Consider the following 13417-nt stretch of genomic DNA (forward strand, 5'->3'; position numbering starts at 1 on the left):
TTTTTTTGGAGCTCCTTAACAGCAAGGAGAAAGCGAATTCCTTTTGTGATTATTGTTTGAGGTGAAGAATCAATTTCTGCAATCAATCAAATCTTTTTTTCCAAATAATTTTAATACTGATGTTTTACCCCTTCTGAACATTGCTGATGTAGTATCGCAGCCGGTTATCGCATGTAAAAATAAGATATGATTTTGGCATTTTGGATAAGCAGATAAGCTTTTTGAAGAAAATATTTCTGTTCGCTGTTGAGCCTTTCCAGGTTTTAAAAAATATATAATTTTATCAATTGGAGTCCTTGCAGTGAGTAGTATTAATAAGTCAACATCTTCACCAACTACAATAGTTGTATTTGTTGCATTAAATTGTTCTATTGCTGTTTCAATAATTATAAGGACATCTGCGTCATTTTGACTAAGGGACCGAGTTTCTTTTGAGTGTATATTCTCAGAATAGTATAGTATATACATATAAGAGACACAAAAGGCATTTTTACGTGTATTAAGTGCCTGACTAAGTAGGATATGTGGCATATATGTGCGATATCTCAGGAATAGTGGTTCTTAGAAAAAAAAGTATTAGGACCATTTTTGTAGATAATTTTCAGGTCTATAATTTTTGTCAGAACTACTTTTTTGATAAAACTTACGGTTTTCGAAAAAAATCCAGAAAACCTCAAATATTGACCTTTGACCCCGAATAACTTCTTTAGCACACATGGGATCGCTGGGAAATTTTGACACTTTCTTTGTAATGGTATACCCAAGGTCTCCACCAAAATTTAGCTCTGTCGGAATTTTTGTTTTTTGACCACTATTTTTATGATTAATTTGACCGGACTATTATACGAGTATATGTATTTCAGAACAATTTCGTGTTTCCTTTGTAGTAAGAACTAAGTGAGGAAGAATGAATTCTGATTATACTATATTTGTTACTTTGTACACTAACAGTTATACAGTCTGACAAAATTTTAAACCAAAGACCTCCGTATTTTTCCGATGTTTTTTAACGCGGTGTAGCCGAATCCGACCACGGAATTGCTTCTTAAAGTCGGGTGTTCTAGATATCCTAACCTAAAAAGTGCAAAAACACAGGCTTTCACGTAATGTTAAACGTGTATACAGAGTGTCCGCGAAAATGTGGGAAATCTCTCGGGTGCAGATAGAACATGAAAAAATAAGATGACAAGTTCCTCTAAAATTTTTTCGTACAGTCTCTCCCTACGGAGATACGTGTCCCTGGAGGACGCCGCTGGAAATCGGTTTTTCTTGAATAACTTTAAAAGTACTTAATAAAATTTAATAAAAATTGTATGTGATGGACACAGTAAGGACCTTTTAAAATAGTGTCCTTGCAACATATTTAGCTTTTTTAGTTTACCAGGGGCGGGCTAAGCATTACAATTAATGCCTAAATTTTTAACACCCTGTATGACCTTAGACTAAAAAAAGGTACCCTTGTTTATCGTCGTTAAAATGAACCGTTTACGAGAAAAAGAATAATAAACGAATTCATGTTTTATTTTAAAAAAAAAATTTTTTTCTCAACTATAAAATGCGATACGAAACTTTAGGTCAACAATTATTTGGGAACACAAAATGTTTATTAAAAGCTTATAAATGTTTCTTCAGGTATTTATTTTCAGGGTATGGATACTCTTAAAAGGGTTCAATAATTATTATTAACGGTCGATATGTTGGCTTGGGTCAATGTGAGAGATTGACAATGGTGGTTAGGGCCTACCAACATTAGTCGTTCCTGGGCGCAAATGCGGCCTGCGTAATAATAATATGCCGCCTCCTCTCCCGCACAAGTCTCCGACTTCTGGGCTAATTCTCGTANGTGCAAAAACACAGGCTTTCACGTAATGTTAAACGTGTATACAGAGTGTCCGCGAAAATGTGGGAAATCTCTCGGGTGCAGATAGAACATGAAAAAATAAGATGACAAGTTCCTCTAAAATTTTTTCGTACAGTCCCTCCCTACGGAGATATGTGTCCCTGGAGGACGCCGCTGGAAATCGGTTTTTCTTGAATAACTTTAAAAGTACTTAATAAAATTTAATAAAAATTTTATGTGATGGACACTAGTAAGGACCTTTTAAAATAGTGATAAAAACTTTAAAATAATAAATCTGGGTAGCTTTAACCTTAGACTAAATAAAGGTACTCTTGTGTATTGTCGTTAAAATGAACCGTTTACGAGAAAAGAATAATAAACGAATTCATGTTTTATTTTTAATAAAAAAAAATTTTTCTCAACCATAAAATGCGATACGAAACTTTAGGTCAACAGTTATTTGCGAACACAAAATGTTTATTAAAAACTTATTAATGTTTCTTCAGGTATTTATTTTCGGGGTACGGATATTCTTAAAAGGGTTCAATAATTATTTCGTGTAGAAAAATAACCTCTTCTAAACCGAGATAAGAAAGCAAACACAGCAAACGAAATACAAATCTTTTGATACCGAGATCTGTACCGATATTTATAAAGCACTTGGAAATTTATTTGTATTTATTTACACTCAAAGGGGACGAGGTACTTTTATGTATCAACAGATTTTGCTTTTATCGGAGTTCAGGGTCCGTTTGGTCACAAAGGAATCGGTCTACTTTAACTTTACCCCGCGTGAAACAGTGTGTTATCTTATCATGGCTCAGTGGAAATATCTTTTTGTCATTTGTCATGCACCACTTTGCGTCTATTTTTATTAATCTTAATGAAAATATTCCACTAGAAAATAAACATACATAAAACGTGCCCACATCCTATCTTATAGTCCACAGTACAAGGCCCCCCCTGGAAAGTTGATTACCACATACTTTATAACTCCTGAGGAGCTTCGTTTTGACGAGTCTACCACATTTTTCCTCTGCGACTTTTCTCGATTCCTCCGCTTTTCCACTTGGAAATGTCCAAAAACATGGCAATGACAAAAATTCTTCCGACATTGACGTGTCTACCGGTCGAAACATGCCAAAATAACAGGGTATTGAAAATCAATTACCACATAGGTAATTTTTAGTAAAATTAATTGTAAATAATTAATTCAGTCAAAAAGTATTGTTGTCCGACAAATTTCAAGCCGCGTTTTTTCAGTCCGACAGCTGGAAATAGGAATTTTCACGGGGTATGATATATCGATTTCCACATGTCGGACAAAAATAACATACGATAGAAAAGTGTTTTTTTATAAGCAACAATTGTAATGTCCGCAAATCGTCAGTCCGACAAAAAATGATGAAAAAAATTTCGTAAAAAAATGTGCACATGTATTATTAATTTCTAATAAGCTATTTTCAGGTATTAAGCAAAATTCCATATAAATATACAATGCAGGGTGTTTCAGAAAGACCTCTCGTAAATACAGGAGGTGAGGACGACAAAAAATAAGAATAATAAGAAGCTCAAGCTTACTTTGAGAAAAGTCGCTTATTTTATAGTGTAATATTGTAAGAGTTTAATTAAAAGCCTGTTTTCTCAAAAATCGTCCACATTAGGAAGTTCTAACAAGAGAACATTATTTTTAGAAAATAAAATTGTACAATAGAAATTGGAGCCCGAATGGTAAAAAACCTAACCTTAAAAAAAATTGAACTTAAAATGTAATAAGAATGTAGCATAACTAGCGCCCTCTATGAAATACACAAAAAATAATTAGACTATCGTATTTGGCAACTTTAAAAACCCCGGACTACCAAATTTCATAAAAATATTTAGCACCGTTTGGAAATTTTCTTAAAAATTCTATTTCAAAATTTTTATTTTGTCTGTATCTCGAAAACAAGAGGAGATAGACATATAGTTCATAAGACAAACAATTCTCATTTTTTGTCGTACTATCACCCCCTTTATTTACGGGAGGTCTTTCTGAAACACTCTGTATATATTTTTCGTTTTATTCCTGTAATTGTAAATCTCTTATGCTCAATTTAGCCAAATAAATATCGAGAAAAGAATTAAACGATTTCAAAAAAATATGTATGGTGTAAAAAAATTATGCACAAAAGTTTTGGGATTTTCTTTTAGAAAAATAGGAAAATTTTTGTAAAGGAAAATAACAAACGCGAATGAAAACTTGAAAGAGAAAAACGAATTCTTATATCAAGTATAATATTAATTTATTCAGAAATAATGCATTATGCGCTAAGATAGTATTAATCGTCTCAAAAATGACTTCATTTGTTAACAACTTTTAAATTTTTAAGCATAAAATAAGCAATGTTATAATTATTTATTTGAAACAAATAATAATTTACATAATAATAATTAATAACCATTTATAAATATGAAATTTTTGGAATTAAATTTCATCACGATTATTGATTTATTGATTTTTTAATAATTTGCGGACATTAAATCGTCGGACACTTATATCACTATTTTGTACAGTAAATTTAAAAGTGGAAAAAATGAAAATTAGATATGTGGTAATCGATTTTTCATACCCCGTGAAAATTCCGATTTCCAGCTGTCGGACTGAAAAAACGCGGCTTGAAATTTGTCGGACAACAATACTTTTTGACTGAATTAATTATTTACAATTAATTTTACTAAAAATTACATATGTGGTAATTGATTTTCAATACCCTGTTATTTTGGCATGTTTCGACCGGTAGACACGTCAGTGTCGGAAGAATTTCTGTCGGACAAATTTAAATCGGCATTTGCAACAAAATTTCCAGTTACTTAAGCTAAAAATAAAAGATGTGGTCTTGACTTTTCAAGACCCCGGGAAATTGCCATGTTTTTGGACTTTTCCGAGTGGAAAAGCGGAGGAATGGAGTAAAGTCGCAGAGGAAAAATGTGGTAGACTCGTCAAAAGGATGCGCCTCAGGAGTTATAAAGTATGTGGTAATCAACTTTCCAGGGGGGGCCTGTACTGTGGACTATTATTTATTTGATGCAGATTGAAATAAGTGGTAAGTCCATTGGAGTTAGATCGGGTGACCGAGTTAGCCACGGCACAGGACCAAAACGTCCAATCCATAAATATAAAGTCTATAATAAAACACACATGTTGGTCTTTGAATTGACCGTCTTTTCCACAAATGTCATCAACATCAATCTCTTTTTGCAATAATAATGCGCAGTTTTTGAAAACTGACTTTGCCACGTTCGACCTTTATTTTACAGTTAACAAATTGGTGAAATGTGGCTTTAGATACCTTAAATTGTAGGTAATTTAATTGCCTACAACATAAAATGACAAATTTTCCAATAGGTCCTCTAGATTTTCGTGGGCAGTAAAAAAAGTGAAAAAACCCGAAAATTTGCAACTTAATTGCAATTTGCCAACTTAGCGTCACTTCTTTCGTGTTACTTTTTTGATATTATCACTTCCATGTCATAAAATGCAATAAAATGTCTACTAATAATTTTTTCACGTTTAAACTAATTCGATTGAAGTATTACAAAAGTTTACTTGAAAACATTCTTTAGTATAAAATGTGTTAGCCATTGTTGCAAAGAAAATTGCTTAAGTAGAAATTATACAGTGTTACTGTACATGTACATTGTAAAACATTTTTGCTATTCTCTGAAAATTCCAAAATTATTTTTGATATAAAAAAATGGTGCAATGCCATCTTAAAAAAAATTTCACTTAGAACAAAAATGGTTTCTTGATTTATCTTCGCGATTTTTCGATCCAACAGAGATATTGAAGAAAAACAAACAAACAAGCATTTTTTGCAACGGAAATTGTTAATAACATTTTTTCCTCACTATGTAGCGCTTGAGCATTTTAATGAGTTGTTCTATAACATATTTGTAGCCGATTTGTGAAAAAAATTGGGATTTATGGAAAATGGCTACAATCACGTTTTTTCGGGCTTTTGCCGACTGGACTATAATTTACAGAGCCTAATTTTGTTTTAACAATACAATTTTCTTCGCATTGGCTATTAAATTTTGATAAAAACTATTAAAACACACAATTATTTCAATCGTAGACATAACGGTTTGTTATTATTCATTATAAATGAATGATCAATATTTATGATGCGAAGATTTAGGATTTTTTAGTTGACAGTACCAGTCATGCAATGTTGGTTGTCTAAGCTCGACTGTCATGTGTCTCGTCATCATAATATATGAAGGTTGAATTTCGTGTTGCACAATATTGCTGTTTATACGGTTGACATTTTTTAAAATGTATACACTTATTCGCAATTTTGAATTTAGTAGGAAATACTCACGCTTTATAGATGAGAGTACAGAAATGAATTTCAAACATTTGATTTTACTGTTCCTACCAAACATGAATGTTAACGTAATTTTTATTGACGATTTAATATTGCCGCTTAAAAAAATTAGGCCAGCATAAAATTAAAATATGTTCTACTCATTTTCTAAAAGAAATTCGTCAACTAAATCCAATAAAGTATAATTTATGTCAAAGTGATACAAAATTGACATCAAATATGTATCAACCTTATCCGTAACCTTACAACTTCTCGTATACTTTCTCTTCATGATCGTGTGCTTGCCTAATCGTAAATCCAAACTAGTCTGAATCACCGATCATATATTCAGTGAATGTTGCTGAAAATGTGTAAGCAGTTGCAATCGTTGCTGTTCAAAAGAAATGTGAACAACAAAACCTCGATTCCGAAACCAAAGGTTTGCAGTATTGATTATAATTTAATCTGCGTTATCTTTTAGTAGTCAGTTCCGTTAGAAATGTTGTCTTTCCCAGATAAGTTAATATATATCGTTGATAAAGAATTAAATGCAGAGGTTTTATACAGGGGACAAGGTATATCGATGACAGTACAGTGTTTTTCCTGACATTTTTATTGGTGTCAAATTTCCAAAGGACAGCAAAATATTATTATGACATAAATATGTTTCAATATATATATTTTTTTGTTTTCCAGGCCAGAGAGGCGCAGCTGTTCGATATAAAGGAGCACGCCCCTGAAGTGCATACTACCAAGAAAAGGCCGTTTATGGGACTGTGCTGTCAAAATTGCACGTTAACTAGTCGGGTAAGGAATTCGCTCTTGAAATAACACGTACATGTACTCATATTGGCCCGATTGCGTAGGCTATATTTTTTTTGGTGACAGAACTTTTGAAAATAAGAAAAAATTTCATAAACATGTTGAAATTCCCGAAAAAGTTGTTCAAAATGTTGTCTAAGGGCAAACAAATAAAAGTTTACAAAAACCAGTGACAAAAATTTAAGAATAAAAAAAATCTAAATTTTTATGTGATTTTCAGAAGGTTGAGTTGGCGAAAAATAGTCGTAGAGCAATAAAAAAAGCAAATCGAAGCTTGAAGTTTCTAGTTTCAGGTTCTGAAAGTTTCTTGTTTCAGGATTTGAAAGTCAAAAATTTTCAACGTCCCCAGCGAAAACAAAAAATCAAAATTTTTGCTTCCTTTTCAAAACGTTCACGGGTTTCAATAATTTTTTTTTGGCAATCCCACCTGTCAGCTCTTTCAGTTTGATATCCTCATTAATTTTAGGTGATCATGAGCTTTGTACGATGATTTGTCGTTGAGTTGTGATCGTTTAAAGCAAAACGACCTTTTTGGCTTTGATGAATTAATTATTCAGGAACTAGTGATCGTACAGAAAATCTAAGCAGGGTTTTGGAAACATCAAAGTATCCTCTATGAGATGTTCTTATCGTTTTTTGAAAATAAAATAAAAAATTTTCGGACAAGAAACTTGAATCAAAAAATGTAAAAAATTGCGTGTTTTAGAATTTTCGCTAAACTTGAGATAACTTTACAAATAATGAAGAGATTTTCAGTTTCTTTAACCTTAAAGTATCCCAAAGAAATGTTTAACAGTTCATACCTCTGCGATTTTTCTTTCATTGTGATCCTAATCGTTAAAATTGTAACTTTTGCTAAAAATCAGTAAAGTAAAGAATAAATCTTTAATTTTTTTTTAATTGATGTTAAATGTTTTTTTCGCAAAAATCCATATTTTTTTAATAATGTTAAATATTAAAAAAAAAAGAAAAATATTGTTTCCGAAAAAAGCCTGTGTAAATTTTCACGGTTTATTTTTAGGCGTTTTGAAAATAATTAAATTTTTCATACACCTAGCATTTATAGGAATTTTTTCTTACTTTGAGAGCTCTATCACCAGATAAATTTTGACTTAGACGGTATTTCCGTTAAAATTTAAGATATAAAAGGTCCTAGCCACCACGTTTGCAAACATAAATATATATAGGTCAAAATAAAAATCATTTTTCCTATAAACGTGCGCCCACAAATGCTTAGTTTTCGATATACAGGGTGTTAAACTAAGCCTTTGTGGACCCACGCTTATAGGACAAAAAAGTCTTTTGTTGACCTCAAAAATACGCCCCTAAATTGTTTGTACTGAATTTTGAATCAGCCTGTATAAAAAATAACCGTTAGAAACTATTTCAACAAAAAATCAGATTATTTCTACTCTTAGAAGCGAAAATTCTAAATATGTTTATATTATCAACGGCTGGAAATCAGAAGCATCAAACTTAGAATCTTCCTTTAACTCAATTTTCTAAATGTTTTTTTTCTGAGCTCGTTTTTCTAGTTTGCTTTTATTTTGAAACTTAGTTAAAAAATGCTTTAAATGTTGAACTTTTAGTTATAGAGAACTGAAATTTTGTTTGTTTTCGTTGTTTGTTTATGAAAAATTAAAATGTTGTTTCTTTTTTTTGTTTTAAATAAAATACATATATTTACTTTTCCTTAATATTTACTCCAGTTCTATAAATTAAAATTTGAGGCTATCTCGATGTAGAATATACAGGGTGTTTCCTAAGTAGTCTAAAATATTTCAGAGCGTGATGCTTTAAATTATTAAAAAAAAAATTCAAATTAATATAAGTTTGTACATATATCCAAAATTGCATCCTTTCAAAATACCTTTCTGTTTTTTTAAATATTTTTATATTGTGTTTTAGTGTAAACTAAAATTCGTTAATTTCACCAGGGGCGTAGGTGTAAACAATATTTTAACCAATTATTTTAAAAATTAATATGTACACCACTGATACTTCAAATGTTATGTTCCTCTCTCCTTACCTGACATAAAATGGCAGTCTGTATTCTTTTAATTTGGAACGTAGTTCTGAAGAAATATGCTATTTTTTTTTAAATAAAAAGATTATAAAATTATATTAACACATGTTCTAAGAATTTTATTTGATATAGAAGTTCAAAAGCAATGGGATGTTAAACGAGATAAGTTTGACTTTAAAAATAAATGAATAATAAACAAACTTTTTATATTTTAAAAGATTATTACGAGTTTTTTATTGATCATACGATCATTCAAATGAAAGACATGTTCCAGAAAATAAACGAAAGCTACATAAAAAAGTCATAAAATCAAAAATATTAGTGACGTACATATTGTTTTTAAAAATAATTGGACTAATAAGTAATAACCAATGCGAACCTCTAAAAGGCAGTTTAATCGTTCAAAATTCGAATAAAAGAAAACATTTCTTTATTAAGAAATTAAAAAAAAAACGAAAACTTGAACACCCTGTATTTTGGAAAGAAGACATTTTTGAATATATGTCAATATAGTCATTTTTTTTAATAAAATAATTTGGACGAACATACCTTGAAATATTTTGGGACTACTTAGAAAACGCCCTGTATAAATTATTGATAAAATATGTTATTTTAATTTAATTTCAATAAGTGCTTTTTTCATTTTTAACTTTCTCATATTTTCTATTTTTTCTATTTTTTTCTTCGGAAAAACATGGAAAACAGTTTCTTCCGAACTATCAAATAAATATCTATTCGGAACACTGTTTCATGCACTTCGATTTTTTTTTATTAAACTTCTTAAAATCAATCAAGTTGTGAAATTATTTTATATCGTAAATTTTCCCCCAAAAATGTCTCCCTCGTATTTATTTAATTGCTAATTTTTAATATTTGATTAAGGCGTCCCGATTTCTTAAACACCATTTGAGCAGAACATAGTAAAAATGCTTAGGGTTTATGTCACGTCTCTGGTATATGCGGGTCAAGGTTGCGACTACTTGAATCTACCCGCTGGCAAAGGTCGAATTTAAACAAATTATTTTAAACACATCGTCGCTGAAACTGCCTACGTGTGTCCATGTTTTCAATAAAACTAAATCAATAATTAATGTCCTTCTTCGACTGTAACAATATCTCCAAGTTTTCACTGACAATGTGAACGTTCGACAGATTCTGAGCCGCCAAAGATCGTCGCTACCATCCATGCAATATATCAGGTGCGTTCTCACGTGGTCCTCTTGATTTGTCTCGTTTGTTATTATTTTTAGTCTTTCTGTACGAGCTATGTTGTGGCGAGGTTTTCTCGAAAATTCACGGGTAAAATAACCTTGTTCTCTAATAACTATTTACTATTTTATCCGCATAGACACTAATTAGGTGAAAGTGAGGTAAATATGGAAGTAAATCATATCTGTAGAAAGGTATCGAAATTAGTGGCGCAAAATATATGTTAAATATGTAAATTCCGGCTTAAATATTCAGATATGTATACATCATTTTTTCAATACTAGGTGTTACTTTCAAAATTCTAGGAATTGAGTTAAATACGTATTCGCTTATTGACTGGCAAAAATAAACTCGCGTTTATTTACACTGAATATATTTTTCCGTTTCGTAAAACTATTTAAAGTAAATATTTGACGGCATGTCTCGCTTGAGGCGAGTTAAAATTACGTATTTAATAATAATTTAAGGAAGCAGAAATTTGGATTTGGATTTCCGATGTCTTGAAATAAGCGTATTTATTTTAACATCTACGTATTTAGTACCTATACACGTTACCCTAGATTAAATTGAATTCTCGGGCTTGGGCGTGAGTTCACCGGGTCAATTAGATATTTAATGATTCAACAATGAACGTTAACTTCGCAATTCGAGTTCAATTGCCGTGGGTTCTATTTTTCAGCGCTTTTTGTAAATTTCACGCCGATTTACGGTAGATAAATTCCAGCGTCTACAGAATCTTTCTATCCGTTTCGTTTCTTTAAAATCCAATTGTAAAGCAGTTCCGCTCCGTAATATTTGTTATACAATAGGAAAGAACAATGAAAGTGCGCAGTTCTAGTGATATAATATCTATAAAAATATTTCGGGGAAATAATTGATATTTACATAAATGCGAGTATGAGTTTGGGTATGATATAACTTGTATTATTTGGCCATTAGGACCAGCCTTAGTGCAGGACCGTAATTTTTTATAGTTTATTTTAACACCTGTTAGTTTGATTTACATATGTCTACTTTCAATTTTATTTTTTCTTTAATACTTAAAATACACTAACCTACTTTTATCGTAAATTTTTAATTCTCTTTGTCCTAAAATAGGGAACGCTAGTATATTAGGTCAATAATTTAATTCTACAGATTGATACAAGAAGTCACTGGCAACTTTTAAAATTAAAACATTGCAGTCTTTACACACCTAACCTAATACTTCACGTTATTGTCAATAGGTTTGTTTCTGCAACAGTTTGACATTGTTTTCAAACTATCAGATATACTCGGCCACCTATTGGATAGTCTAGAATCAGCCTCAATTACTTCAAAAACAGGCTTAATAGTGTTAAAAGGACTAAGGTTCAAAATTTCCAGAAAAATTATGCGACGGAAAAAATCTTTTTTCGAAAAATGTCATCAAAAGTCGACATTTCTGTTAAATTTTCAATTTAGACCAATCAATAGAGGTTTTGTTTGTGACAAAAATACTAGTAGCAAACGGACTGTGCCATCATGTAAAAGACAGTATGTAGATATATGCTTATATGTTTCCTACTCCAATTTACCATTATATAATTTTTTATAAACGTTTTTATGCAAAAAACGCATTTTTTAGTTTTTTGCTTGTGAAACCTAAACTAACGAAGCAATCTGAATGCTATAAAAGACCATTTGTAGAGAATCGAAATACGAATAAAACGAGAGGTCGATCGATCTGATCGGATAATTAGAAGCGGAGAAAACCCGGAAAATTTAGCGTTTTTTTAAAAATTCATTACTCTGCCATTTTTTAAGTTGTAGAGCTGACCCTGTGCACAAAATTAGTAAATTATATGTAGTTTAAATGTGCACAAAACATGCTCTGTCGGACCATTAGTTTTGGCACAATTTCAATTCGAATTTTTTGGATTCTCGATTTTAATTTTTCAGCCGGATTTTAAAAGTATGATATTACAAAAAGTATATTCTAATTTTCCGATAAATATGATGCGAAACAGGTGAAAAATTCCTCCAAACATGCTCAAAAACGGCCGAGCGCGGGTACGCGGTTCAGTAGTGGGTGAAGATTATGAGATGAGGGGCAGTGGATAGATAGGTATACAATTTTGAATCTCTCAATTTCGTTAGAATTCTCTGGACTTTTTGGGACGGTATTCAACTGATTTGCTTTTCAAACGTGGTATTAGTTTTGGAAATTTTCTGATATTTACATTTTTTTTTGAATTTTTGGCTTTTTAACATGACAAAAATAACTACATACTTTGTTCCTGAAAACTTGGCAAAAGACGAAAAAGAAAAATTTCAACCGCTGTGTTTACTAAGATACATAATACATTATTATATAAACAATTATTGGCAATTTCCAATTTTAGAAGCTGATAAAAATTCTGAATATGTTCAGAACGATCAAGAGTATGTTGTTCTGGATTCAAAAACATTAGTCTGATGATCTTTCTTTAAGGAATTTGCAAAATATACCTAATGTTTTTTTTCCTCAGCTCAGTTTTTTGTTTGATTTTATGTTTATATTTATTTAAAAATACTTTAAATATTGTTTTTTCCATTATAGAGAAACTAGACTGTTTGTTTTCGTAGATTACTAAGGAATTATTTTTTAAATTGATTTAAATAAAATATTGGTTTTACCTTTTGTTAATTATTTGAGCTTGAGTTCTATTCTACTGATTTGAGATTCGGAAACATTCTGATCCTGATTTTATTAAAATATGTCTGAAAAAATAGTTCAATCACTATTTTTTCAATTGTTATTATTTTGAATATTACTTTAAAAATTTTGCTTTGGAAAAACAGGTTTTCTTTCAATATTTTTGCTTTTTTATTCTGAATTGTTTAGATGGAACACTTAAATATGGTTATATTTTTTACAGGTTTGCTAATTAAAAGATAATGTTATTTTAATTAGTCACGCATGCTGCAATTAGTTTTTTATTAGTAAATCCTATTAAAAATTGTATTTTGTTGTTAATTAAATTGAGATTTGTTTTTATTTTAGGAAATAATTAATTCTTTTTTTATGTCCTTTGGCAATATTATGTTGGTATTGAATTTTAAAGTTTTTTAAAGTTTATACCTATAATACAGTAAATTTTACTAATAAGGAACATTCTACGTTTCTTGTGTTTGGTATCTGTAATCAATCTAATTTTTTATTAGGTAGTG

At 30.5% G+C, this 13417-nt stretch overlaps 1 protein-coding gene across 4 annotated transcripts in view; it reads left to right on the top strand.

Moving 5' to 3' along the window:
* LOC108917145 (glycerol-3-phosphate acyltransferase 1, mitochondrial) overlaps window positions 1–13417 on the top strand; it is an 89493-nt gene that overhangs the window by 65268 nt on the left and 10808 nt on the right. For 3 of the 4 annotated variants that reach the window (XM_018723616.2, XM_018723615.2, XM_018723613.2), the window contains exon 3: window positions 6886–6996. In XM_018723616.2, the coding sequence (XP_018579132.1) occupies window positions 6886–6996 (111 nt within the window). Of the gene's footprint in view, window positions 1–6885; window positions 6997–10302; window positions 10337–13417 lie in introns of those variants that run through there. The other variant, XM_018723617.2, reaches the window with a different exon arrangement.

The sequence above is a fragment of the Anoplophora glabripennis genome, unplaced genomic scaffold, assembly GCF_000390285.2.
Source record: "Anoplophora glabripennis isolate ALB-LARVAE unplaced genomic scaffold, Agla_2.0 scaffold85, whole genome shotgun sequence".
Lineage (NCBI taxonomy): Eukaryota > Metazoa > Arthropoda > Insecta > Coleoptera > Cerambycidae > Anoplophora > Anoplophora glabripennis.